Here is a 26,285-nt window from a genome sequence, read left to right on the forward strand (position 1 = left end):
TACATGTTGCTTTACTGCTATTTCCATTTGAGTAAGCTTCTTTAAATGCCTGGTCCTTGTTTTTGCTAGTTCTTGTTCATTTACTAATCGTGATTTATTTTTGTTGTTCTCGTTAGGTCGTAAGTTCGCGACAGTGGCCACGCATTTCTAAATATAGAGCTTCTGTGCGGACCCAGTCGCCGAAAGTTGAAATGATAGACAACTTGTTTAAGCCTTCGACAGATGTTGATGATGAAGGCATAATTCGGTAGGATCCTAGGTTATAGTGATGGCTTATGTCTTTTCTTGTAGGCTGTTGAGTTTCAGATGTCTGTGATTTTTATTTATGAAATCTAATTTGTTGCCTTGATGTTAAAAAAAATATCCTATACGAAACATGATGCCCATTATCTGTCTTTCAATTTTTTTTTAAATTTTACATCAGTATTATCTGCTGACATGATTTATTCGATTGCTCACTTGATTTCATTTGATAACTAAAGGGAACTGCTGATTGATTTTTACACCAGTTCTGCGAAAAGAAAGCCTGAACAAATTATTATTTTCAGGTATGCTTTTTTGCCGAGGTCGTCCCAAAGTCCTGTCTTTTTTTTAACCTGGTTGAATGCAATGTTATGATCATTGAATTTTACTATCATTTTATGGATATCATTTGTTTATCTCTGTTGATTGCTACCTATAGTAACCTTTCTTGCTTTGTTCTGATGGATCTATCATGTCATCTTTTCACTGATTTGCAAGAACTACTAATTTAACTCATTGTAAAAGATGGTCAAGGTGACATTTGGTGTAAAGTGAGAGCATTGCGTTTTGGTTTTCTTGCATAATTATTGTAAATCAGATTTGAAGAAAATTTTAGCTGATTTTTCCAGTTCTACTTTTTCTTGATTATATGTGGTTGTGGTTGCACCTTTGCAATTATATCTTTTTTTCACCATAAATGTGCTTGGTTTCATTGTTGTCCACTTAATTCTACCTGAAATCAGTAGTTGGATTTTAGGGATGGAGTAAGTGAGTCGCAGTTTAATCAGGTCTTAAACATCGAGCTGGATCAAATTATTGAGGTACATAGTTGCACAACTTGTTTTCTTTTGCAGGGCAAACTATGTCAGATTTACCTTGATTTTTTTTCAAAGGTCCTTATGTTGTCATTTTCTGTTTTATTATTTAAGGCTTGCAAGAATCTTGATGAACAGTGGTCTCCTAAGTTCACTGTGATAATTGCTCAGAAAAATCATCACACAAAGTTTTTCCAAGCTAATAACCCTCAAGAGAATGTTCCACCTGGTATGCCTATTTAAGCTTGAACTGTAGTATTTAATTTCACAATCTACTTTTAAGTTTTCAGTGGTTGAAACCTCCAAGATCCTTGAAACATGATACACTTACATTTTGCTTGAAATGTTCCAGAGTTACCCAGGCTGCATGAAAAGGTGTGCAATTCCATGTTTTTTTGCTAAGGTGGCTGTGCTGTGTATGGCAGAGCCATTTTTTGTTTATCAGGATGGAACTAATTTAGCAGTTGCTGGAAACTGTTTGCGCATGTCTTGGCCCTTGTTGAATTTGGATTATGCACTGTCTTCTTCTGCTTTGCACGGCCTTAAGTTTGTCTTGCTTGTGTACACCAGAACTCCAAAATCGATGCAGGTGATGAGCAGTCCATTTTGGAAACACTATCCCAGATGTTCAATGGAAGTTTAGACATCCCAATGGAGGTCTCTGATCCTAAAATATGGTTCTCTTTAGAACATCCAAAGGTATTGTTTCTTTTGAAATGTCACCTTTGGAAAACTAATTCTTCAGCTAATTTATTATGTTACTGCCCTTCCAATTGTCGGTTCTCATCAATATGGCCTAGGTGGCGGTTCGTCGAGCTACACTATCAAATATAGCTGCATCTGGTGTCCTGAAAAGTATGGCAGCTAATCCACAGGTAGTTTCTTGTTATTGTTAACGTATGAAACATTTGCTGTAGGAAGCAGTTTAGTTTGCAATTCTGAAAATTAGAAACTGTGATGTATATCATGGGAGCCATAGGTCAGAACCAACAACTGCTTTGAATTGCCACATGTAACCCAGATCTATGTCCCCTTGTGATATACGTCGCATGATTGCTAGTTCACAGGAAGCTGTAAATGAACCATGTCCTTTGTGTGACTTAGATTTGTTTTGTTTGATCTATGTATTTGCTTTTTTTTGTTTTATATGTGTATCAGCTCTTTGGGTTTCTTGTGTGTCAACTGATTTGATCTTTAAAATTGATGGCTCTCTGCCTCTTTTCTTTCAAAAATGGCTAATACGTGGGCTTCATGATGATGATCTAAGTGTTGTTGAAGCAGCTTTGTCCATAGATGGACTGGCTGGGATAGTTGATGCTCCTTGTCTTGTCAAAGCTTATCGTGATGTTCTTTCCAGATGCACTGATGTACTTAATAAAAGTGAGTACTGTCCATGTCCTTTACAATCTTTTTGTATTACTTATCAATTTTATATTTTTATATATCTTTTCTTGTCGGTCAAATTTGCATGATCATAGCTGAGATCTTCTGTCTGATGTGGTTTACCAACTTCAATATTTGCCATTGAACCCTTCACCTTGTCCCCAACTCTTCTAATCTCGTCAGCAAAAACCTGGTATTGCTCTCGTTGATTATCATTGGTTTCCTCAGATTTCCTCAGATTAGTTGCTACAGCCAATGATATTTCCTCAGATTCAACATAAGCTTAATTTTGAATTGACAAATCAGATTAATATCAACTGGTAGTCTCTGGCATTCATTTTTTAAATATCATGAGCAATTAGAAGCACTTCTAAACTTGATTGGTTTTTACATGGATACTTTCTATGCTATTTCAATGAAATACGAGGATTCTTTGCAGTATATTATCACATTTGTCAGATGCCTTTTTCTTGAACTTTTCTATGCTATCCAGGAACCGACCTACTCACCAATTCCAACATCTACTGGAGTATTGACAACAGCAAGGCCCCTTTCTCAGGCAAATCCAGTTGTTGAATGTGAAGCCGGTCACTTGACAGCTAGGAGTGATGTCTACAGCTTTGGGGTTGTCCTTCTTGAGCTCTTAATAGGACGCCGGTATGTGGACAAGACTCGCCCGAGCAAGCAGCAGAGCTTGGTTGACTGGGCTCGCCCCAAGCTTAATGACAATATTGTAGAGATGATGATGCCGACCCTTGATACATATTGTAGATTGTGTACTTAGGAATTTGACTTGTATGTTTTTAGAATGTTTTTGAAGTACAATGTAATCAAATATGATAATAAGAATGCAATCAAAGTTCTTGTTTGTGACTCATATTTTGTTATATATGTGATTCAGTGTATTTGTTTCTATTGTTTTGTAAGAATTTAATGTACACAGAGTATTTAAAAATTAATTTTTCAAAATTTTTTTTTAAAAAAAAATTTAATGCCGACGCTTATAAGCGTCGGGAAAGGCCAAACGAACGTAATCGTAATAACACGCCTTTGCCGACGCTTTTAAGCGTCGGCATAAACCCGTAGTAACCAACCGGTCATGCCGACGCTTATAAGCGTCGGAGTCCGTTAGAATAAACGACGCTTAACAGCGTCGGGAAAAGCAACAGGATCGTAAACAGGCACGCCTCTAACGACGCTTTTAAGCGTCGGGCTATAACCATATAACCAACCCTTCTCGCCGACGCTTATAAGCGTCGGAGTATGATAAACGGAACGACGCTTAAAAGCGTCGGCATAGACCAACGACGCTTTTTTGACGCGTCGGGTTAAACCCGACCCACGCCCACCTGCCCGACGTCTGACCTGATGGTGTGCGTGCAGAGGGCTAAGCATGAATTTCAGAAAATTTTTATGCGGAAAGAACGGGTTAAACATTTTAACCAAAAACATGCTTGATATTTTAGATATTTTAACTCTGGTACCAGTCGAAGACAGTCTTCAACTGCACATCACATGTGGCGCAGGCTCAGTCCCAATACATAGGGTGACACCCGCGCGTGCCTATCAAAGCACTCATCATATGAGCCCCCGGGTGGAGAGCCACGCTTCGTCACACGATCACGCGTGAGAGTTCCCGAGAATCGGATAGTCTCCACTAATCCTTTGCTTTGACACCATATATCACAAAGCCCTCAGATCCCGAGGATTGTGTAATTCAAATCAATATGCATAAATCACAATTTCTTGTGATTTGAAGATTGAGATCATATCTCAACCATAAAAGAGATCAGATCTCTTACCTTTAGAAGGAGGTTCCTTCAAGGATGCTTCGCAGCCGCACAAGCGTCCGGCCTCGATGACTCATCCACGCGAAGCTCCGGAATGATCAGCTTCCCGGGGAGTGCTAGCTCGCAGGGAGGCAGAAGGTTGGCTGAAAGGGAGAAGGAAGAAGATGGACCTTCACAGCTCAAGAACTCCTTCTTGGGCTTTCACCTTCAGAACTACTCTCTCCTCTCACTCTCTTTCTCTGGTGCTCTCCATGTGTTAGGAAGAAGGAAGAGGGGTGGCCTATTTATAGGCCAAGAAGAAGGTGAGGTGTCCCTATGAGGTGTCCTGTGAGGTGTCCTGCCAGGACACATGTCACACATGCAAGGAAGAGAGATGTCCTGCTCAGCCACGTGTCACGCATGCAAAGGGGTGAGGTGGCCTGGAGGGCGATGTCATGGATGACCTCATGAGGCAGATGAGGTCATGGATGACATCAGGAGGAGTGTGAGGTGTCCAGGCCCGCCACATGTCACACATGCAAGCAAAAGAGGTGTCCTGCTCCACCACGTGTCACGCATGCAAGCAAAAGAGGTGTCCTGCTCCGCCACGTGTCACGCATGCAAAGGGGTGAGGTGGCCGGGATGTGGGTCCCACATACAGTATGTGGGTCCCACCTAAGCAGGACATGGGTCCCACATACAGTATGTGGGTCCCACCTAGGCAGGACGTGGGTCCCACATACAGTATGTGGGTCCCACATAGGGAAGGAAGTCCTAGTCATACTAGGATCATAATTGATTTTAATCCAAATTGACTCAAGCCAAATCTGATTTGGTTGGGGCAAATTAGACATTTTCAACAAACCAATTTTGGTGTCAATTACGGTTTTACCAACTTCAAATCATATTTGAATTTGGTCAAGCCCAATCTCTATTACTCAATCAAATTGAGTCTAATCAGTGATCTAATCACCAATTAACTTCTCCAAGCAACAATTGCTTAGGGCAATCAGTCAATCACATTGACTATTTTACCTCTAGACAATTCTCAATCGTCAATCAGCCATTTGATCAATCCAGAAACTTCTAAGCGTGTGACCTCACAGGTTCGAACCTAAGCCGGTAGTACAAGAACACTTCCTGCACTAATCGAAGTAACCATCTAGCAATGGGACCCGACGACCGGATAGGCCAAATAGATGCAAAGCAACATTCTAGAACCTATGGACTATGGTTACTGCATAATTCATCCTCTTGACCAGAAAATGCCCAGGATGGGTTTAGAGTCTGTCTACCCTGAAACGATCCATCCGGAAATATGTTTCAATTCAATAAGTCAAGTGATAGTGATATGACTTTCCCTGGCCAGGGTACTACTTAATTGAAAACACAAGGCATTCACCCTTATTTCTAAGGGAGGTCAATCCCATCTTGATCTGCAACTGACTACCACAAGTACTTGACTGGACCCAGAAACCTTTCGTCGCTGGATTAGAAATTCAGGTAGTCCGGCACCAAAGTACAGTGAGTTGCTTGCAAGCCACCGGTTGCAATCTCAGGTCTAAAGGATACATATACCCATATCCACTCGGAACAACTCTTGACAAGAGAGAGTCCGTCAATTGGTCACGTTCAGTGAACGTACACTACCATTCACCTGTATACCATACTAGTATCTCTATACTCTTTGGTTTGGAAGACAACCAACAAATATGATACACAATGACCTACGCCCGATAATACTATCGTCCTATTAATAGTATATCATACGGTCATGAACATTTAAGGACCTGTGTGACAAAATCATATTTCATTACACAAAGCAGTCCTAAGGACTTCATCACATCGGAGTTTGTGAAGATGTTCTGGTGATGAATAAATACCATGTTATTTATAATTGATTCAAATACATTTACAATCAACAATTGATTGGATTTAGGACATAATTTCCAACAACTCCCACTTGAACTAAAGCCAATCAGTACAGTATCGTATACCCATCTTCAAGTAATGATGGTCAAACTCCTTTACACTGAGGGCCTTAGTGAAGGGGTCGACTAAGTTATCCTTCCCGTCAATCTTTTGAAGATCAACGTCACCTCGTTCTACTATCTCACGAACCAGGTGATATCTGCGCAGAATGTGCTTGGTGCGCTGGTGAGCTCTTGGTTCCTTGGCCTGAGCGATGGCACCAGTGCTATCCGAATAGACAAGGACTGGTCCACTAAGGGAGGGTGCAACTCCGAGCTCAGCAATGAACTTCCGCAGCCACACAGCTTCCTTTGCCGCATCCGATGCCGCAATGTACTCCGCCTCGCACACAGAGTCCGCTATAGTAGTCTGCTTGGAACTCTTCCAACAGACAGCCCCACCACACAGGGTAAAAACATAACCAGACACAGACTTGCTATCATCACGGTCTGATTGAAAACTTGAATCGGTATAACCGACAAGTCTCAACTCAGTATCTCCATAAACAAGCCACTTATCCTTAGTATTTCTCAAATACTTGAGGATAGTCTTTACAACTTTCCAGTGGCTTTCTCCTGGGTCAGATTGGTACCTACTCACTACTCCTAGTGAATACGCCACATCTGGTCTAGTACAAGTCATAGCATACATAATAGATCCCACAGCAGAGGCATATGGAATTCTACTCATACGCTCTCTTTCTTGGGGAGTTGTGGGGCAATCTCCTTTAGAAAGAGTAATTCCATGACCTATCGGAAGATAGCCTTTCTTGGAATTTTCCATGCTGAAACGTTTCAGCACAGTATTTATGTACATGGATTGGGACAGACCGAGCAACCTCCTAGATCTATCTCTATAGATCTTCATCCCAAGGATGTAGGATGCTTCTCCCAAATCCTTCATGGAGAATTGTGATGAAAGCCATATTTTTACTCCCTGTAGTGCAGCAATGTCATTCCCTATTAGGAGAATATCATCCACATACAGTACAAGAAATAAGACTACCGTACCATTAGCCCATTTGTATATGCAAGGTTCCTCTTCGTTCTTAACGAAGCCATAAGTTTTGATAACCCTGTCAAAACGAATGTTCCAACTCCGAGATGCCTGCTTTAGTCCATATATGGACTTTTGCAGCCTACACACCTTAGACTCATCTGCAGAAATAAAACCTTCAGGCTGTATCATATACACCTGTTCCTCTAAATCTCCATTTAGAAAAGCGGTTTTAACATCCATCTGCCAGATCTCAAAGTCCAGATGGGCCGCAATCGCAAGCATGATCCGAATGGATTTCAGCATTGCCACAGGCGAAAACGTTTCGTCATAGTCAATACCATAACGCTGACGAAATCCCTGGGCAACCAGACGAGCTTTATAGGTTTCCACCTTTCCGTCTGCGCCTCTTTTCCGTTTGAAAATCCACTTACACCCTATGGGTTTAAATCCTTCGGGTGGGTCAACCAATGTCCATACATCATTGACCTTCATGGACTCCATTTCAGATTCCATGGCTCCAAGCCATTTATCAGAGTCAGACCTTTGCATAGCATCCATATAGGTGACGGGATCCTCATCGTTCTCATCGAGACCAATGGGATCATCGTCCCGGACAAGAAAACCATAGTATCTATCCGGTTGATGCGGTACTCTACCGGATCGCCTAACGGGTGCAACCTTAATGGGTTCTGAGTTTAATCCAATCAAATCAGACTCTAACGGTTCAGTTCTAGTTGTCTGATCCTCTACCTGTTGAACTTCATCAAGCTCAACCTTAGAGCTGTTCGTTCTTTCACCAAGAAATTTCTTCTCCAAGAAGACAGCTCTATTGCTGACGAACAACCTTTGTTCATTAACCTGGTAGAAATAATACCCTTTGGTTTCTTTTGGGTAGCCGACAAAAAGACATTCTTCCGACCTAGCTTCCAGTTTATCTGCTTTCAAACGACGGACGTAGGCTGGAGACCCCCAAACTTTAAGGTGAGAGAGTACAGGCTTTTGACCGGTCCATATCTCATATGGAGTTTTAGTCACAGATTTACTGGGAACTCTATTAAGAATATAACAAGCGGTCTCAAGTGCATAACCCCAAAATGATAAGGGCAAAACTGTAAACCCCATCATGGATCGGACCATGTCCAACAGAGTCCGATTTCTCCTTTCAGACACACCATTATGCTGCGGTGTTCCGGGAGGGGTCCACTGAGAGAGAATCCCATTCTCCTCCAGATATGTCAAGAAATCACTGGAGAGGTATTCACCACCTCGATCAGATCGAAGTATCTTAATACACTGTCCAGTTTGTTTCTCTACTTCATTACGGTATAATTTGAACATTTCAAATGATTCATACTTGTGTTTCATAAGAAACACATACCCATACCGAGATAGGTCGTCGATAAATGTAATGAAATAGCTGTATCCACCTCTTGCACTAGTGCTCATAGGTCCACATACATCCGAATGTACAAGACCTAATACAGCACCAGCTCGTATACCTTTTCCAGTAAAAGGCGACTTGGTCATTTTTCCAAGAAGACAAGACTCACAGGTAGGTAATGATTCACAATCATTAATATTTAAAATATCCAGTGAGGCCAACCTGTTGATCCTGTTCTTGTTAATATGACCTAGCCTACAATGCCAAAGGTAGATATCAGAGACATCATCAGATCTAGGGCGTTTACTTGTAGTGTACATTACACTAACAGGTTGTGACAATACATAAATGCCATTGTTTAATCGTTCATTGATTACTGTAACACCATTCATAATGATATCACAATAATCCTTCTTTATACAAATTTCATAACCGTTTAAGGCCAAATGACCAATAGAAATGACATTCATTAAGAAACTAGGACAATAGTGACATTCACCAAGGGCAATTATGTGAGAATTTGAAACAATTTGAATATTACCTAATGCAAGAACTGGAACAGTTCTTCCATCTCCAACATTTAGGAATTTCTCATTGTTACCGAAATTCTCAATGACTTGCAGTCCTTTCAACGTATTACAGATATTAAAAGGACTTCCGGTATCCAATACCCAAGTCATCATATCACATACAGAGAAATTATAAGGTGTTATCATATAACCACCTTGACCAGCAACTCTTTGCTGATTTCTCTCATTAGCACTCGAGTTAGCCTGATTCTTAATCAAAGGTCTAGTCGGCTCATCACTATCCAATAGTAATAGGGGGAACTTATAAGAGGACATTTCTGCATAAAGGATAAAACCATGGCCTTATTAGTAAATGAATCAATTAATCTAAAGACATGGATTTTAGTCTAAAGATCCTTCCACTATTTTATACGAATCAGGAGCCTCTACCTCTAATCCGAAGAATTACTCTTAATTCTTTAGTGGGCACTAGAATCCAATAGGCTATACCTGGGCCCGACTTTGGTCGGTATCAACCCAAATACACCTAAAGGTAGGTTCATAACAAATTGCTTCAACTAAACAACTTCTAGTGATCATTCTGCCCCAGGAAGCACTTCAGCAGGCGTATATCGACACTACTAAAAGTCCCGGTCAGGTCCAACCATTAACATGTAGCAATCAATGCAAACTATCTAATAGATGGTCAAGCCCGACTTTGGCCGGTATCCAACCGGACCACCCATTCCAATAGTTGCAACCGACTCATCATTATTGTATGACAATTCCAATGGCCGATACGCACCAGTGCGCGCACGCGCCTCCAATGTATATAGACGTATTGGACTCATTATCACACAACTAATGGGAGGCTATGACGTGGTCATCTCCATTAACCATATCATTTTATGGACCTAATAATTTAGAGGATTTTTATAATAAAAAGCTGACTCAATCCAAATCCTCCCACTGACTTCATAAGTCAGGTATCATAGGAAATAGATTCAAGTCAGCGCACCTAAATCAGTCCAACTGATTTTCTTACAGGCATGGGTCAATTAGAGTCAATCAGAGATCTGATCAAAAGAGATTCACCAAGATGGCCAGGTAAGTGAGATCAGCGGAAGGGTATGCCATTAACTTGACTGGACCGAAACCCAGCAAGTAGCTCCCAATTAAAAACCTACTGATTACAGTTGCCTTTGACACCAGCTGGTTTATCAATTTCAATTCGATCAATATCATAACTCAAGCTCAACCACGAAGCCTAAATCAACATCCATTTGATCTAATCAAAGACATGGACTTGATCAACTACAACTATTGCAAAGATCAAGAGCAATCTTGACCCAATCTAAGAAACAACTTTAATTAGATTAGATCAACTACTCTACCAAGTTTGATTTCAACCATTGAGTCCAAATCATTTGGATTTGATTTAGCTAACCCATTACCCCATGAATTATGCAATGTCTTAGACATTTAAATCACATTTAAAGTCTAGGATCTATATCATTACTCAATTCATAATTAAGTATATTACATTATTCATGTCTTATCTTTGTTTTGCATGCTCCGTAACTTTAAATCGTTAAAACACTTTTAAGATTCAAGTTAATCATGCAAACAAACATGTTCATTCATCATATGAATAACATAATGAAATAATATAATTAGTTTACATCATATGTAAAAGATCACATCTTGCATAGATATTTGATATTACAAAGAACCTGGACGGGCTCTGATACCACTGATGGTGTGCGTGCAGAGGGCTAAGCATGAATTTCAGAAAATTTTTATGCGGAAAGAACGGGTTAAACATTTTAACCAAAAACATGCTTGATATTTTAGATATTTTAACTCTGGTACCAGTCGAAGACAGTCTTCAACTGCACATCACATGTGGCGCAGGCTCAGTCCCAATACATAGGGTGACACCCGCGCGTGCCTATCAAAGCACTCATCATATGAGCCCCCGGGTGGAGAGCCACGCTTCGTCACACGATCACGCGTGAGAGTTCCCGAGAATCGGATAGTCTCCACTAATCCTTTGCTTTGACACCGTATATCACAAAGCCCTCAGATCCCGAGGATTGTGTAATTCAAATCAATATGCATAAATCACAATTTCTTGTGATTTGAAGATTGAGATCATATCTCAACCATAAAAGAGATCAGATCTCTTACCTTTAGAAGGAGGTTCCTTCAAGGATGCTTCGCAGCCGCACAAGCGTCCGGCCTCGATGACTCGTCCACGCGAAGCTCCGGAATGATCAGCTTCCCGGGGAGTGCTAGCTCGCAGGGAGGCAGAAGGTTGGCTGAAAGGAAGAAGGAAGAAGATGGACCTTCACAGCTCAAGAACTCCTTCTTGGGCTTTCACCTTCAGAACTACTCTCTCCTCTCACTCTCTTTCTCTGGTGCTCTCCATGTGTTAGGAAGAAGGAAGAGGGGTGGCCTATTTATAGGCCAAGAAGAAGGTGAGGTGTCCCTATGAGGTGTCCTGTGAGGTGTCCTGCCAGGACACATGTCACACATGCAAGGAAGAGAGATGTCCTGCTCAGCCACGTGTCACGCATGCAAAGGGGTGAGGTGGCCTGGAGGGCGATGTCATGGATGACCTCATGAGGCAGATGAGGTCATGGATGACATCAGGAGGAGTGTGAGGTGTCCAGGCCCGCCACATGTCACACATGCAAGCAAAAGAGGTGTCCTGCTCCACCACGTGTCACGCATGCAAGCAAAAGAGGTGTCCTGCTCCGCCACGTGTCACGCATGCAAAGGGGTGAGGTGGCCGGGATGTGGGTCCCACATACAGTATGTGGGTCCCACCTAAGCAGGACATGGGTCCCACATACAGTATGTGGGTCCCACCTAGGCAGGACGTGGGTCCCACATACAGTATGTGGGTCCCACATAGGGAAGGAAGTCCTAGTCATACTAGGATCATAATTGATTTTAATCCAAATTGACTCAAGCCAAATCTAATTTGGTTGGGGCAAATTAGACATTTTCACCAAACCAATTTTGGTGTCAATTACGGTTTTACCAACTTCAAATCATATTTGAATTTGGTCAAGCCCAATCTCTATTACTCAATCAAATTGAGTCTAATCAGTGATCTAATCACCAATTAACTTCTCCAAGCAACAATTGCTTAGGGCAATCAGTCAATCACATTGACTATTTTACCTCTAGACGATTCTCAATCGTCAATCAGCCATTTGATCAATCCAGAAACTTCTAAGCGTGTGACCTCACAGGTTCGAACCTAAGCCGGTAGTACAAGAACACTTCCTGCACTAATCGAAGTAACCATCTAGCAATGGGACCCGACGACCGGATAGGCCGAATAGATGCAAAGCAACATTCTAGAACCTATGGACTATGGTTACTGCATAATTCATCCTCTTGACCAGAAAATGCCCAGGATGGGTTTAGAGTCTGTCTACCCTGAAACGATCCATCCGGAAATATGTTTCAATTCAATAAGTCAAGTGATAGTGATTTGACTTTCCCTGGCCATGGTACTACTTAATTGAAAACACAAGGCATTCACCCTTATTTCTAAGGGAGGTCAATCCCATCTTGATCTGCAACTGACTACCACAAGTACTTGACTGGACCCAGAAACCTTTCGTCGCTGGATTAGAAATTCAGGTAGTCCGGCACCAAAGTACAGTGAGTTGCTTGCAAGCCACCGGTTGCAATCTCAGGTCTAAAGGATACATATACCCATATCCACTCGGAACAACTCTTGACAAGAGAGAGTCCGTCAATTGGTCACGTTCAGTGAACGTACACTACCATTCACCTGTATACCATACTAGTATCTCTATACTCTTTGGTTTGGAAGACAACCAACAAATATGATACACAATGACCTACGCCCGATAATACTATCGTCCTATTAATAGTATATCATACGGTCATGAACATTTAAGGACCTGTGTGACAAAATCATATTTCATTACACAAAGCAGTCCTAAGGACTTCATCACATCGGAGTTTGTGAAGATGTTCTGGTGATGAATAAATACCATGTTATTTATAATTGATTCAAATACATTTACAATCAACAATTGATTGGATTTAGGACATAATTTCCAACATGACCCACGCTTTGCGGTGCGTGGGCTGGGAATTCGCCGACGCTTAAAAGCGTCGGTAGAGACCACAAAAAGCGCCGGCAGATATCTTTTATTTTGTAGTGTAAGCTCACTTAAAATTCCTTCGGAGACGAACTCCAAAGAGGTCAACTAAGAAGACACCCAAGGCCGACCGGGAACCTCCTAAAGCCAAGCTCACCTAGAGTTTATCTAGAGACAAACTCAAGAAGGATCAACCGAGGAGCCCAAGATAGGCCAAAAACCCTTGCCAATCCTGTGGTTGGAATTGAATATAAGAAGATGCATCAAAGGAAGGTTCAATACTATAACCCAAACACAAGCAAAAAGTAGACAACATAAGCAAAATCTGAAGTCAGGTATTTTAGAAAATTCTTTATTTTCATTACTTTTAAATATATACATTGACCTCGACAAAGGTCGAGCAAAAATAGATGTACATCAACCTCGGTAAAAATCGAGCCAAAAATGAAGTACAAGCCCAGTCCAAAGCAAAAAAGGTAAAGAAGTGAAGGGCTTCATTCTTTGCCTTCACCCTCACCAACATCGCCGTCCTCGCCATCTTTGCCGCCTCTGCCGGCCTCGCTACCTTCGCCGTCCTCATCGCTTCTTTCACCGAAGTTAGGTTGAAGGTCGAAAAAGTCCATCTCCGGGAAGAGTTGCTGGTCCCGAGCTCAACATTCCTCAAAGCCCTTTACAAAAGCATCAGTCGCGTTCTCCTCGTAGTCATCCTTATACTAGTCTAAGGAGAGATATTCCTCAATTGCCTTGGCGGCCCTCTACTTGGCTTGGATGACGAGCTCCTTGGCCTCTGCGACTTACCCCTTAGCTCAGATGACAAACTCCCAGACCTTGTTAGCCTTTTGTTCAGCCTAACCTAGCTTCGTAGAAAGCTCTGCGGCCTTTTGCTTGATAGCTTTGAAGGCCTCCCTGGCCGCAGACAGTTGAGATCTCATTGCATGATTGAACTGATTCATTTTTTATGAGCAAATATTAAACTCATTCTTTCTGCAGCTGCATAATTTATACTGTAGCCTTTGAGTGCGATCACTTCTAACTTACCGTCCATAAACCATTAAGGTCTTTATTGAGAGAGCTGCTGAGGTCTTTATGGGCCTCTCCTGTGGTTACCTGAGCTAAGGCTATAAAAAGGCTCTAAATCTTCGAACTTGAGCACAACATATCACACCTGAGACAAGCCTTGTACAACTACTTATCAGATAGAGAACTTCCACTTGCCCACTTATTTTTCCACTCTTTTCCGCTCTCAATTTTTCTATCTTTTCTTTTTGGATAATAAAGGAGAGTTAATTGGATCAGATCTTCACACAATGATGTCATGATAGGAGGACTAAGCTGAATTTATTGTACCTTAGAGATGATCTCACAGTGAAGTTGCACAAGAGGGATATTTATACCCTATCTCAACAATCCAGCTGATGGTTAAGAGCAAGCGCGACGTAAATCAGATTTGATAAAATCCATCACATGGCCCTTACTAAATTGAGTAAAGTTTGATTACAATAAAATTCAACATGTGTGGATGCACAGATCGAAGGAGAAGAGTTAGGTCAAAAACAAACCGAAGGCCTAGGACTTGGCTATAATTAGCTACGATATGTAGAAGTAGACTAAGATGACTAAAACATTTTGAAGGATAGCCTCAAATATAAAACTGCATCTTAGCCAAAAAAATACATGATTATCTGTCTAACAGTTGTGGAGCAACTATACTAAGGAGCGTGCATAATGAGGCATACGTAGCGCTAGTTACTAGAATTGCTAAGAATAGAGGCCAGACATGAGAGCAATCATCAAAGTGTGTATACACTATCTATTAGTATAAATAAGTAGAATTGTACTTTGTAATAGATCCTTCAACAATCAATCCGATGCATATTTATCTCATCTTAGTTTTGCTTTACGTTTTATCCTAGAAATAGGCATAACTTAGCTTTTTACTATAGCCCAATGCTATATCCCTACCGTAGCTCGATGCTATACCGTTAATCTCTCTTCAAATAGTAGTGTAATGGTGATGCAAATTTTTGAAAATCAAGGCATCCAAACCTACGCTACTTTTATCCTTTCTTTAATCCCGATCATCATATTTCCAGCTGATCAGATGTCGGTGGTATGTCCGCACACAATAACCTTGATGCTGTTGAAGATTTGGTGCCTTTCTCCGCCTACCAATCGAGTTCCGTAGGACCCCAAGTTTCCTGGCACTCACTTGAACGGGATAGAAAAATCACAAATGGAGGTGAAATTTGTTCATAAGGTAGCCTTTAACATGCCTCATTCCAAGAACATCTTCCTTCCCATTTATTTTTTTAAACTAATCTTGTTATTAATTTTTGAAATTACTATTTTATGTAATTATTGGTAATTTCTAGGAACTACATCTCCAATAAAAAGCACTCCGGGGATCAAGGTGGAGCAGAGAAGATAAATGTCGGCGCCATTTTAATTAGACATTTTCGTTATATATAAAGAGTTAACAAATTATATAATTTACTTTGAAGAACATAAACTATGGGATGAATGACCTTCTTATGACACAACGTTTTAATACATTGGAACACAGAAGAAAAAATGTTAACCAGAAGGAACATATGGTTGTTGACAATTACACAGATGGCAAGAGCCAGATAGGTCCAACATAGGCACATAGCTATAGGCAGTTAGTAACTTCATGAGCTAAGGTGCAAAACCTCTATTGAGGAGTCGAAAAGGATTGCGAGCCAACCGATGCTAGACTAAGCCTTCCAACTCCGACTTCAAGTGACTCAATTGACATAATTTGACAACATCCAGGGTGCCATGATATAATCAAAATGGATGTTTGGCACGTTATGTCATTTAGGAGGCCGCCAAGTGTCAAAATACAAGCCCCCTTCCCTCATAATAAATTCCAGCAAAAACAAGCTTGTCAACCAGCATATATACATATACATATATATATATACATATAGATATATAGACATATATATATGTACATACATATATACACATATATATATGTACATACATATATACACATATATATATGTACATACATATATACACATATATATATGTACATAGATATACATATATATATATACATATGTATATATATGTACATATATATATGTACATAGATATACATATATATATATACATATGTATATATATATACATATATATATATATACATATATATATACATATATATATATACATATATATATACATATATATATATATATCCACCATCCGATGCTGCCATGCGTCTACATCGAGACACCGAACACCGTAGATAATCTGCTGTCACATGTCACGCGGTAAGGAGTAGAGATGGGCATCGGGCCGTGCCGGGCCCGGCCCGGCCCAAGCCCCCTGGGCCACAGAATAAATGGGTCGTGCCTGGCCCGGCCCGCTTCGTAAATGGGCCATGCCGGGCACGGCCCGCTTAGCCTAAAAGCTAAGCCCGGCCCGGCCATCACGGGCCGCGAAATGGGCCGTGCCTGGCACGGCCCGTCTGGCAGGGGGAAGAAAATAGCCGTTTCCAAACGGCTATTTTTTGGTTTTTATCCAAAATACCTGTGGAGTGATTGATAATACCCCAATTTGATTTTGATGAGACCAAAGCATTTGAGTATATTTTATGTAATACTAATGAATTCAATATAATATCTCAGGCAAAATTTGTGAGAATCTTCTTTTGAGTGCATGTGAAAATCAGCTTGAGTCAAAGGCTGAAACTCGAGTCGACTCTGGAGGATTACGAGTCGACTCCAAGTGTTTCAGATGTTCTGGCACAGGCTCGAGTCGACTTCGGCACACTGCGAGTCGACTCCGACTGAGAACAGACAGCAGGACAGAAAGATGAATCTCAGACCCTGTCACCGAGTCGACTCAACGGCTTCGAGTCGACTCCGATGCTTACCGAGTCGACTCCCAACAGTTCCGAGTCGACTCCAAGGAATAACAGACCGAAAGACAGAGAAGTGGTTTCTGGACCCTGTTACCGAGTCGACTCCGGAAGAATTCGAGTCGACTCCAACGGTTGGGAAGTCGACTCCTAAACAAGCAAGAGTCGACTCTCAGAGGAAAGCAAGACTAATAGTCAGAGAACCAACTACAGGCTTTGAGAGCCGAGTCGACTCCAAGATGATCCGAGTCGACTCCGAGGCAGTTCAACTCCAAAGACAGAAGATCAGTTTTTGGGTTCTGAGAGCCGAGTCGACTCCAAGATAATTCGAGTCGACTCGAGAAAGAAATACAGAAAAATAGATCTCTGGAATCCTGAGAACGAGCCGTCTCCAGAGGGCCGAGTCATCTCTGGATACTGGCGAGTCGACTCCAAGTTTGGCCGAGTCGACTCCAGAACGGGACAGCACTTTAATTCAAATTCTGAACAGTGGGCGAGTCGTCTCCAGTGAAGCATGAGTCAACTCCAGCAACAGCCGAGTCGACTCCAGATCGAGCGAGTCGACTCCGATCCCAACGGACACATTGTCAGGAGTTGCAGATTGTGCAGAACGGCCATAAATTGGTGTCTAACGGCTAGTTTTCAAAGTGGACTACTTAAATAGCCAGAGTGAACAGTAATAGACATTAAGAGAGAGATTCTATTCAAAGAAAAAGTGATTTCCACCTACCAAAGGCTCTCAAGAGTAAATACAAGAGAAAGAAGGAAGAAGCGCATTGAACTTCATCCTCCATTCTCTTTCCTTCGCATTCAAGGCTCTCCTTCTGACATCAAGTCTTTAGCGCATTCAAAGAGGAGACTCTGAATTCGAGAAGCCCCTTCTTCCACTTTCAAAATCTGTTTGAGGGCTTCTAACTTCACTCTTTTCATATTGTTTGATATTTGCTTATTAAGAAGCTTTCCGTGTAATTTTTCCAAACTATTTTCTTACTTGATTCAATCAGAGGATTGAATCAAGGGTTGTAAGGTTTGTTGGTGAGCCGAGGGTAAAACCAACGGTGTAAGAGTTCGATTGTGATCCCGGAAAAACAATCGGGTGATTCTAGTCGGTGAGCTTGTGAAAACCGACCGAGTTCGTTGTGATCTCGTAAAACAACAAGTTGGGTTGTGAGCTTGTAAAACAACCGGCTGTAATCCAAGGGATTATAGTGAACTCCCAAGTGTAGCTTGGGGAGTGGATGTAGGAGCAAGGGTTAGCTCCGAACCACTATAAAACTGCTTGTGTTTGTGTTGGTTGCTGCTTTGTCTCTTACACTTTCTCTACTCATTCACTGCATTTAAATTGCTTAACCTGAATACTTGAAATAGAATTAGTTAATCATTAAACATAGTTTTTTAATTGGTCGATATTTAAGTCATAACCCAATTCACCCCCTCCCCCCCCCCCCCCCTCTTGGGTTGTCTTCTTGGGCAACAAGTGGTATCAGAGCCGGAACTCTTATATTAAAAGAGTAAAAGATCAAAATGACAACCCCATTTGGATCTTCTCTTATTGAGGGGCAATCCACCCATAGACCTCCATTCTTCAATGGAACCGACTACACCTATTGGAAGGCTAGGATGAGAATATTTATTCAAACACAAGACTATGAGATTTGGAGCACCATAGTTAATGAACCATACATTCCTTCGATTTTTGTAGATGATATTACTATACCCAAACTTGAAAAAGATTGGAATGATGATGATAGAAGGAAGGTACAACTAAATGCCAAAGCAATGAATGTACTTTATTGTGCCTTAGACCGTAATGAATTCAATAGAGTCTACTTGCAATTCTGCAAAAGAGATATGGGATATAGACTTGAAGTGACCCACGAGGGCACGAATCAAATAAAAGAATCTAAAATAAACATACTAGTTCATAAATATGAATTATTTAAGATGGAATCTAATGAAACTATCACTTGTATGTTTACTAGATTTACTGATATTATCAATGGCCTAAAAAGCCTTGGCAAAAGTTATACTAACAGTGACCTTGTCAGAAAAATTCTTCGTTGTTTGCCAAGGTCATGGGAAGCCAAGGTAACGGCAATCCAAGAAGCCAAGGACTTGAACAAGCTGTCACTTGAGGAGCTTCTTGGATCCCTGATGACACATGAGCTCACAATAAAACAACACAGCGAAGAAGAATCCTCTCATAAGAAAAAGGTAATAGCCTTCAAATCTACTTCTTCTAACATGGATCTATCTTGCAGTAGCAGCAGTGAAGAAGAAGATAATGAGGGAGACGATGATGAGGCTCTTCTCGTGCGAAAGTTTAGAAAATTCATCAACCGAAAGAAGTCCTTTCATCAGAGGAGAGGTCCCTCAAGTTCCTACAATAAGGATAAAGGTAAGAAAAGAAAAAATGAAGGAATCGGATGCTATGAATGCAAGAAGCCGGGACATTTCAGAGTTGACTGTCCCTTGCTGAAGAAGGGCAGCAAATATAAGAAAAAGAAAGTCCTCGTCTCCACTTTGACGGACTCCGATTCATCAACATCATCATCGGATGAGGAACAAGAGGAAAAGGCCAACGTTTGTTTTATGGCGAATGAAAATGAGGTAACATCTGAAACGCATTTAGATTTTATCTTTGATGAATTGTATGATGCATTTAATGAACTAATGGATGAATATAAGACAATAAATCTTAAGAATAAAGAACTAAAACTAACTAATCAATCTCACTTCCATAAATACGATAAATTAATTAAGGACAAGGATTTTATCATTAAAGAAAATTTAGAACTTAAAACAAACAACCAAATGTTAATTCAAAAAACTAATACCTTAATTAAAGATAACGAAAAACTAACCAAGAAAATTTCAGAACTTAAAAATGGTAAACAAATTATAAAAGATAATCTCACAAAAGACTTAAACATACTGAAAACAGAAAAACAAAAGCTAATAAAAGAACTTGAAAAATACAAACTTATTGTTGAAAAGTTTACATATAGCTCTGAAAAATTGGAAATGATACTTAATAATCAACGAGTTGTATTTAATAGAGCTGGTTTAGGGTATAAACCTAAGAATAAGCAAAAGCTCCTTAAAAACTTTTTTTGTGAAAGCAGGAAAAAGTAAAACTAAGAATATAACCTATTTTTTTTGTGGAAAAGTAGGACATAAAGCTAATGTGTGTGACCATAGGAAAGTAGAAGCTAAAAGAAAAATTAAAAAGATTTGGGTTCCAAAAGGAACCAACATTACTAACCTTGAAGGACCCAAGAAAACTTGGGTACCTAAAATTGTATGATTTCCTTGTGTAGGAGTGTCTTGCAGCCAAAGTCGATAAAAACTGTTGGTACTTGGATAGTGGCTGCTCAAGACACATGACGGGTGACAAGAAGCAATTCTTCACCCTAGAGCCTAAAAAGGGAGGTGCTGTGACATTTGGAGACAATAACTGTTGCTGGTGGTCCAAACCGAGAACGATTGACACGACGGTGTGAACGGAGTTCCGTCTGAGTTGCCTTGGTTGGTGTTGGCTGCGCTCCACTTTCCACCGGAAGACCTGCAAACAAGCCTCGCACCACCACTGGGGTAGTGGGGGCCCTCCGACGATCAAGTCAGAGGAGATTGGAGGAGGAGGAAGGATGATAATCGCAAATAAGAGAATGCTCTGGGAGATGTTGCTTACCCCCCCTTCTCCCCCCATCCGCATATATACCTGGCTGGGGGGTCTCTCAGGGGGGTTTGTCATCGTGGGGCACGATGGAGTGGCCACTGACATGGCCGTTACAGGGCGTCGTGGAGCAGCGCCGGGTACGGCCATGACAGGGCGTAGTGGAGTTCCGTTTTGTACGGCTGATACAGGAGATCGTGGAGCAGCATCGGATACAGCCGTTGCAGGGAGTAGTGGAGCAGGAGGCCGCGGCGTGCCTCTGGGGAATAGCCTGACATTGTCGAAAGATATCCGACTCGGGGTCGGAGTGCTGGATCAGGGGGCAGCCGACTCGGGGTCGGGCTGCGGAGCCGAAGATATCCAACTCGGGGTCGGAGTGCTGGATCAGGGGGCAGCCGACTCGGGGTCGGGCTGCGGAGCCGAAGATATCCGACTCGGGGTCGGAGTGCTGGATCAGGGGGCAGCCGTGGTCTTCCTAGGCGCGCGTGCCGGTCCCGTGGGGCATGGTGGCTAAGTTCCCCCGTAACAGTAGCCCCCCACTCCCGAGCCTGGAACCAGAAGGGGAACGGGTGAAGGGAGTGATGCTTCGAGATTGCCACCATCCCTCAGAAAGGCGCGCGCTCTTTGAGTTTCCCGCCTTCTTTATGGCGTATGGCGGTTGTCGCTGATCTGGCAGGCTGAGGATTTCGGCGGACATCCTTCCTTAATGGTGTCGATTCGCCTTTGGGGCGCGAGCGATCCTTCGGCAGCCAGGCGTCTTCTAGCGTCATCGAGGCGTCACCCGCCTTTCCGCCTATTTTACCGGGGGCCCTCCCCCGTCCGTCTTCCTCTTTACAGATATTTTCGAGTTTCTCTTTTGCGCTGCCGTTGTTGCCGTTCTTCCTTCTCTTCCGGTGAGTTACCCCATTCTTCTACTTAGGGCTCTCCATACTTTCTCCTTTTTTACCAGTGCACTCCAGTCGTTCCGGTCTTTCCCCCCTTCTTGTCCCCGTCCGGACCGTAGGATTGGCCATTAGGAATGGGCGAAGTGAGAGCAGACCACATTAAGTCGGAGCTGGTCGCTGAAGACTTAGACAAACTCGTGGCTCGGTACCACCTTCCCGAGGCCTGCAACGTCACGCTCCCGGGGCCTGAGGAGAGGATGTCCCATCCTCCTCCAGGGAAGATCGCCATTAATGAGGGCATTCTCCAGGCCGGGTTCCGCTTTCCCCCTTCGGACTTAGTCGTGCAGGTGCTCCGGGGTTTAAAAGTGGCGCCGACGCAACTGGTGCCGAACTCGTGGCGTGCCCTGACGGTCTTCCAGGTTCTCTGCCGTATGCATGAGATTCCCGCCACCCTGAATGTTTTTTGGGAGCTCTACAGCCTGAGCGGGCACCCCCAGGACAAAGGGTGGTGGTGCTTTGCAGCGCGGCGAGGGTGCGGCCTCGTCAAGGAGGCTCCTACCTCCATTCACGGCTGGAAGGAGCGCTTCTTTTTTGTTGATGCAGATCCCTCTTGGAAAATCAGGGCGACCTGGGAGACACCGATGAAGTCTCCGATCGGCCTATCGAGACTGTCAAGGGAGGAATCCGATGGCTTGGCCGCCTTGAAGGGGTTGGTTGCCGAGGGCCAGCTCCCCCCGGTGGCCCGCCTTATTTCTGAGGACACTTTGGTGAATGTCGGTCTGAGCTCGGTCCCCACCGACCGTGAGTCCGCCACCGATTCTTTCTTGACTTCTTTCCCTTCTTTCGTCCCGTTCTTTCCTTTGGTTTCTCCGCCTCCGACTATTCCGTCCTTTTTGCAGAGATCGACGACGTCATGCGGTCGGTGAAGGCAAAGGCTGTTAGTAGGACGTCCCTACTGGAGGCAGTCCAGAGGAGGAAACGAGCTCCTCCGAGCGGGGCCCCACCGGCGAAGAAGTCCCGCAAGGAGGTGCCTCCGACGCCGACCGGCGAGTCCGGGCCCGCCGATCAGGGGGACGCCGTGGGCACGGACCGGCAGCTGACGCTGTATCAGCCTTCCGGTGGTAAGATTGCCGCTATTCCGGAGGTATCATCCGAGCCTGCTCGAGACGAATGGGTCGGACGTGATCGGTCTCCAGCCCGGCCTTCGACTCAGTCGGCTCCTGATGACTCAAGGAGGGACGCGCCGAGGCCTCGGCCGAGCGGGACCCTATCAATTCCTGGGGTGTCCCCCGCCCCGAGCACAATCAGCAGGACTCTTCTCCAGGCGACGGATAAGGGTAAGGCTGTAGAACCACCATCCGGCTCCGGGGAGAAATCGGGGTCGGCCTTCACTACCGACGGCGCCCGAAATCTCATCGAAACAGTGCTGCTGGAGAAGGACCGTCGGCGGGTCCGGGAGTTGGAGGTCTCTGATGTTGGGGCTGCCAGCTGCGTCTGTCTCATGTCGGTGAGTGTTCTTCTGGCCGCTTTTCACCATTTATCGGCTCTGTTGTTCTCCGCCTGACGCCCTCATTTTTCCTATTTCTTAGCTCGCCCAGTACATGGTCCGTCTGGAGGAGTGCTACAAGGAACAGGCAGGGCTTCTGGCGAAGGCCGAGGACCGGCTGAAAGCAGTGGAAGAGGGAGGCCCGGCTGCGGCGGGCAGGACGACCGGGGACCTCGAGGCGAGGCTCCGGGAGGCCGAAGAGCGGGCACTCAGCTTCGCCGCCCTCGAGAAGCAATTGTTGGAGGCTCAGGAGCAACTCAAGGTTGCCTCGGGCCTCGAAAGCGGGATCAAAAAGGCGGAGGAACGAGCCGAAAAGCTGTCCCGGAAGGTCGCGGACTATCGAGAGAGGTGGGAGAAAGCCCAGCGGTCTGCCGATAACGCCCGCAACCGAACCCGGTCTTTTGAGGCGAAACTGGGTGAATTGGAGTCGGCCTTGGAGAAGTTCCGCGCGAACGACCAAGAGCTTCGTTCGCGCCTGGAGGAAGCTGAGGCCGCTCGCACTGCTGCCGAGGCGAAGCACAAGGAGGCTCAGGCCAATCTGCTGAGGGTCTCCTCCGAGGCTGACGACCGGATTGTGGCGAAGGTCTTGGAGGCTAAAGCTCAGATTATGGAGCGAGCGGAGGCGGCGCTGGCCGAGAAGAGTGCGGAGATCGGGCGTCAGGCGGTGCAGGCTTATCGTCAGTCCGCCGAGTTCACCCGTGACATGTCGGAGGCGGTACGGGCCTATCGCCAGTCTGACGAGTTCATCCGTGACGCGTCGGACGCGGGGTCCGAATCCTTCATCTTAGGCTTCGAGGAAGGCCTCGCAAGGGTGTCGGCTAAGTACCCCGAAGTTGACCTGAGTGGGATCTCCCTTCTCGACTCCTCTCCGGCGCCGTTGCCTGCTGATTCTCCAACCGCCTCCCTACCCCCTGCGGGCGAGCCCGACGCTCCCGACCCGGGGGTCCCTCCAAGCTGACCTTCTGTACCTTTCGTTTTTTTTTTTTTTTTTTTTTGCGGCATTTTGCCAAATTGTATGGGCCTCGACCCTGAGACAATGAAAATTAATGCAAGTTGAACGTTTCTTCATCCCGCTTTCATCCTTCCTCTTTTTAGCTCTTGGTTGCGTTTTGCCGACTTCTGATTCTCAAAGTTCTTCCGGCGCTAAGCCAGGCATCCGAGGGTTAGGCCTCAGGAAATTCTTCCGGCGCTAAGCCAGGCATCCGAGGGTTAGGCCTCAGGAAATTCTTCCGGCGTTAAGCCAGGCATCCGAGGGTTAGGCCTCAGGAAATTCTTCCGGCGTTAAGCCAGGCATCCGAGGGTTAGGCCTCAGGGAATTCTTCCGGCGCTAAGCCAGGCATCCGAGGGTTAGGCCTCAGGAAATTCCACTCGTTGGTCAACCAAGGCTGGCGCAAGCCAAGGCGACCGGTCGGGGCTTCAGGCTAGTCTGCTCCCGGGATGGTCATCGGGTTAGCCTGGCATCCGAGGGTTGTCAAGCCTCAGGACATTCCACTCGTTGGTCGGCCAAGGCTGGCGCAAGCCGAGGCGACCGGTCGGGGCTTCCGGCTAGTCTGCTCTCGGGATGTTCATCGGGTTAGCCAGGCATCCGAGGGTTGTCAAGCCTCTGGACATTCCGCTCGTTGGTCGGCCAAGGCTGGCGCAAGCCGAGGCGACCGGTCGGGGCTTCTGGCTAGTCTGCTCCCGGGATGATCATCGGGCTAGCCAGGCATCCGAGGGCCGAGCCTCGGGAAATTCCGCTCGTTGGTCGGCCAAGGCTGGCGCAAGCCGAGGCGACCGGTCGGGGCTTCTGGCTAGTCTGCTCCCGGGATGATCATCGGGCTAGCCAGGCATCCGAGGGCCGAGCCTCGGGAAATTCCGCTCGTTGGTCGGCCAAGGCTAGCGCAAGCCGAGGCGACCGGCCGGGGCTTCTGGCTAGTCTGCTCCCGGGATGATCATCGGGCTAGCCAGGCATCTGAGGGTTGTCAAGCCTCAGGGAATTCCGCTCGCTGGTCGTGCGCCTGTCGCTTGCTGCCCGACGGGATTTCTCCGTGGCCAGCTGCGATCGTGTTTCTCCTCTTCTCCAAGCGTTGCCTGGGGAACACCAGAAGAGCATTAAACGCTAATTAGTGCGTTACCTGGGGAATCAGATCGCCAGTTGCTGCTTGTGAGGAGTGTCAGTTAAGCGGCCGCGATACGCGCGTTCTTCGAGGCGGATGCGGCCTGGACGCGAGCGGGGATAGGTTGACCTAGGGGTACATGCCACCCGGCGTGTCCTGCACAAAGAATGGGATTAAGGAGAACGACGCTTAGGAAATCGTGGAGAGATACGCCTCGGGAGCCGGAACGGCTCCGGATCCAATGCGTCCGCATTTATTGGAGCCACCCGCATCGGAACGACCAGGGGGCCGCAGTTCGGCTATAAATACAGGTGTAGGTACGACGGAGTTTGCCAAGCCGGAGCTGTTCAGGTTGCCATGGATCGTGGACCTCCTCCTTGGCATATGACTGAGAGACTCCTGTCGAAGGAAAGGGGAGGCGCTCCCCTTGCGACTTCAGCCAACTAGCCGTTTCATCTGGGATCAACAAGGAGGGTCTCCCCGACGGAACTCCGCTCTAGGCGTTTCATCCGGGATCACATCTCCCCTCCTTGAAGTTCAGCCTCCCGATTGAGCTCTGCACCAGACGCTCAATCCGGGACCGCGCCTCCATATGCTCTTCCCCCTTGTATCCCTTCTCTTTCCTACCACTGGGGAGGATCGGAATATCCTTTGGAGGCGGCGTTCCCCTGGGGGCAGCGGGAGCTTCTTCTGCGGCGGCTCTTTGTCTTCTTCGTGAGGCGTGGATGGCGCCTCCGGTTAGAAGCACCCACTTCCGGTGGGATTGCAGCCGCTTTGGGTTGAGGGTTTGGGATCCCCGATCCTCAACTCCACGGAGTCCCCACCTCTTCTTTGCTTTCTTTACTCCCTAATTCCCCTTTGGAAATTCCTTGTAATCACACGAGCACGCCATTGTAACCAGAAATTATTGAAATGAAAAGTGTTATACATTTTCTTGATCTGTCTTTCCGGCTTCTTCTTTCTACTGGTA

The 26,285-nt window shown here is 44.9% G+C and overlaps 1 protein-coding gene across 1 annotated transcript; it reads left to right on the forward strand.

Moving 5' to 3' along the window:
• The first annotated feature begins 27 nt into the window (after window positions 1–27).
• LOC149751632 (protein argonaute 4A-like) lies at window positions 28–3,318 on the forward strand. Its single transcript, XM_089926379.1, has 8 exons — window positions 28–247; window positions 483–548; window positions 1,001–1,064; window positions 1,173–1,287; window positions 1,411–1,433; window positions 1,629–1,757; window positions 1,859–2,438; window positions 2,935–3,318. The coding sequence occupies exons 1-7, from the start codon at window positions 192–194 to the stop codon at window positions 1,952–1,954; spliced, it is 549 nt and encodes a 182-aa protein (XP_089782505.1). The 5' UTR covers window positions 28–191; the 3' UTR covers window positions 1,955–2,438; window positions 2,935–3,318.
• The last annotated feature ends 22,967 nt before the right edge of the window (window positions 3,319–26,285 follow it).

The sequence above is a fragment of the Phoenix dactylifera genome, chromosome 11 (genome assembly GCF_051530095.1).
Source record: "Phoenix dactylifera cultivar Ajwa chromosome 11, Ajwa_hap1_PhDact_Kaust_v1.1, whole genome shotgun sequence".
NCBI classification, from domain to species: Eukaryota; Viridiplantae; Streptophyta; class Magnoliopsida; order Arecales; family Arecaceae; genus Phoenix; species Phoenix dactylifera.

What these genes read in the sequence shown, in the direction of transcription:
- LOC149751632 (XM_089926379.1), top strand. Translation starts at nt 192, where the DNA reads ATGATAGACAACTTGTTTAAGCCTTCGACAGATGTTGATGATGAAGGC. An exon ending in AGCTGGATCAAATTATTGAG is followed by an intron (nt 1,065 to 1,172) that starts GTACATAGTTGC and finishes TTATTATTTAAG; the next exon opens with GCTTGCAAGAATCTTGATGA. An exon ending in TCAAGAGAATGTTCCACCTG is followed by an intron (nt 1,288 to 1,410) that starts GTATGCCTATTT and finishes GAAATGTTCCAG; the next exon opens with AGTTACCCAGGCTGCATGAA.